The 2,929-nt window shown below is 40.7% G+C and overlaps 1 protein-coding gene across 1 annotated transcript in view; it reads left to right on the forward strand.

The window, feature by feature from the left end:
* The window catches only part of LOC118334823, a gene marked incomplete at its 5' end in the record, with an annotated part of 80,875 nt that overhangs the window by 16,093 nt on the left and 61,853 nt on the right, over nt 1–2,929 (forward strand). The window contains 1 exon segment of the mRNA XM_035670896.1: nt 480–774. Within this exon segment, the coding sequence (XP_035526789.1) occupies nt 480–774 (295 nt within the window).

Genomic DNA, 2,929 nt, shown 5'->3' on the forward strand with positions numbered 1-2,929 from the left:
CTGCATGTGCACAGACTAGTAAACTCTTGCCGTCCACAGCTGCTAGGAAGTGAAAAGAGGCTTTAAGAGTGAGCAGTAGAGTGTGCGTTCGGGATATCATTGAGATTAAGGAGATCCTGGTTCATAACTGCTCATATTGCAGGAATAGAGAGATGAGACACAGTACAATGGGAGGAAAGTGTGTGTATGAGAGAGAGAGAGGTATTGTGCGTATTTCTTTTGTCTGCCTCTGTTTAAATTCATTATATCCTGGAGGCATGCAGAGGATAATCTGCTTGTTTTGTCTTCACTGCCTGTCTCGAAAAACAAACTTAATTTTTAACTGGTGTTCACTCTTGTCTTTCTTTTCCACCCTTTATGTTCCTGTCTATCCTTACCTCGCACATTCTTCCAATTTCTATTTCTCTCTTTCTGTTCTTGCTTTCATTCTGTCTTTTATTCATGTTTTTTCCCCTCTCTTTCCATCCTCTTTCACCTAGCTCCACACCGACATGGACAGGAATGATGGACGCACTAAGTATGTCCTGCGAGGCGAGGGGGCGGGTTCGGTCTTTGTGATAGACGAGAAGACGGGGAACATCCACGTCACCAAGCCACTGGACCGTGAGGAGAAGGACGAGTATCGCCTCATAGCCACGGCCACCGACAGGCAGACGGACCGTGCCCTGGAGCCCTCGTCACAGTTCATAATTCGGGTGCAGGACATAAACGACAACCCACCTATCTTTGACGAAGGCCCCTACAGCGCCACCGTGCCTGAGATGGCAAATATAGGTAATGGAAGTAGGGTGGACAGTGGGAGGGTGGGTTTAAAATTTATTGTGATTCAGTGCACAACACTGAATAAATAATTTAGACATGAAATAATTGTGTTGTTAATTGTGTGTGTATAGTTTTGTTTTTGTTACCTTAGAATTAATCTTTAATATCTAAAGAAGCTGTGGGTCGTCTTCCTTGGAGGCCGCCATGTTGAACCGCCATGTTTCTAAAGTAGTTCAGAACTGACAAACCCAATGGCTCTAGATAGGGCCACCGTAGTTTCTCCTTGTACTTAAAAGGGGAGGGTGAAGGGAAAGAGTCGCAATCTGCAAATACAATGCTGAATGCCACCAAATGCTACACACTGGACACATGCTTCTTAACTAGCCAGCTAACTAGCTGTGTGGGCCTGTGAGCTTGGATTAAGCCTTAAAATGAAAGCAAGTGTTAGCAGCTGTTAATTCAGTGTTACCTCTGCACCGTTGTGATTCTGAATATTATTCTCAGAGAAAGACACACAACTCCAGGGACTGATTATGAACACAGCCTCTGGTTCTCTGTAGTACAGAACACATATTTCAGCTTTGGATAGTTTTGTAATTCCTGGGTCCTTGTAGCCACAAAAAAAATTCTTGTACATAAACTAGATTTATCTACAAGGAAAGCTGCTCAAAGCTGTCCCGTAATATGATCACCTGAACTTTATGCTGTGATCTGACTTGCTCAGTAGTCCACAGAAACCCAATTTGTTGCATCTTTCCCACAAGTTATAACATGAATAAATTGCTATCGCAGTGCCATCTGCCATCCAGACAGCAGTGAATAGCTACATTTTTCATGATAGAAAGATGATTATGTTTAATCTTTGGACCAGAAGACAACATGGAGGTACCATTATTATAGTTTGACCAGGTAACCTTTGTGCAGAGCTGAACATGAGGCAACATAATTACAATGCTGGATTTGGGGAGGCTTCTTGGTTGCTCATTTGGCTGACGGACAGAATTCAGCCTGGAGTCTATGTCACATGCCACACTTATCTCTTTATCCCATCTTTCATGTCTTTCCTCTCTGTGATTTCGTAATTGTAAAAAGTAATCTTAATAGCTGGGATAAGAACTTATCTTGATTGAGTGTGTTATGAAGTCACATTTTGTATACAAACTGAGGCTGTAGCATTTTATTGGTTTGGTGTTTAATCAGAATAAAGCACCAGACAGTCACTGCTGTCAAGCTCCAAAATGATGGATGTCCCCCTTGACCACAGCTAGACAGTGTCTTTTTTTATTTCTATCTCAGATGGATGAATTGTCTGAAGGTATTTTATTCAACAGCTTTGAACTGGTAGTCTGTTTAGGCTACACAAAAACATTCCTTACATTGAGTAGAATGTTAAATAGTGAAAAATGCAAAATATCAATTATTGGCTGCAAATTAAACCAGTAATGGACCCACGATCAATGAAAAAACGAAAGTCTCTATTAGAAGAACTCTAATATAAACACTGAAAAGCACTTTAAGTGGGTCATTAACTATCATTTGAAATACAATGAGCATGTTAATGTAGCCATAGATGTCTTCAGTATGATGGTTTCAACAGCTGTAGCCATTATACAACACAGCACTGCTTTAACATTACCGCCTGCTAGGGTTCCATTCACAGTGTCCTATTTTGTGCACATTAGACTTTAGTCTTCATCAAAATGAACCCTTAAATGGGCATTGTATGTTAAGAATACCTGCTCCATTTCAGTAGATTCACTACATAGATAGTTTTCAGAGTACAAAATTGAGTGAGGGAGAGTTTATTTACAACTAAAGATGCAGTCTGAATACTGCATTTAATATCAAAACAACTTTGCAGGGTTTTACTCCAGCTGATAGGAATTCCTGAATACTAAATGACTGCTCTCAAGTTGTTGGTTTTTATTTGTGTTTTGCGTATCACCACGCTGTGGTCACAGCAAATGCATCAATCTCCCGGATGACGTCACTGCTCCACATGTACATATTTTCTGAATCTGCTGGTCCTTCATGAGTACCTTTTTTACCAAAGTTACAGCAGTTTGGGTTTTTACATATGTCAGAATTTCTTTTTGTCTCTGTGCTCAGTTTGATGTGGGCCGGACTCATTTGGACAAGTGATCACATCTATCTATCTATCTATCTA

Source organism: Morone saxatilis, unplaced genomic scaffold (genome assembly GCF_004916995.1).
Source record: "Morone saxatilis isolate NCDOM2014 unplaced genomic scaffold, NCSU_SB_2.0 Contig23, whole genome shotgun sequence".
Classification (NCBI taxonomy): domain Eukaryota; kingdom Metazoa; phylum Chordata; class Actinopteri; family Moronidae; genus Morone; species Morone saxatilis.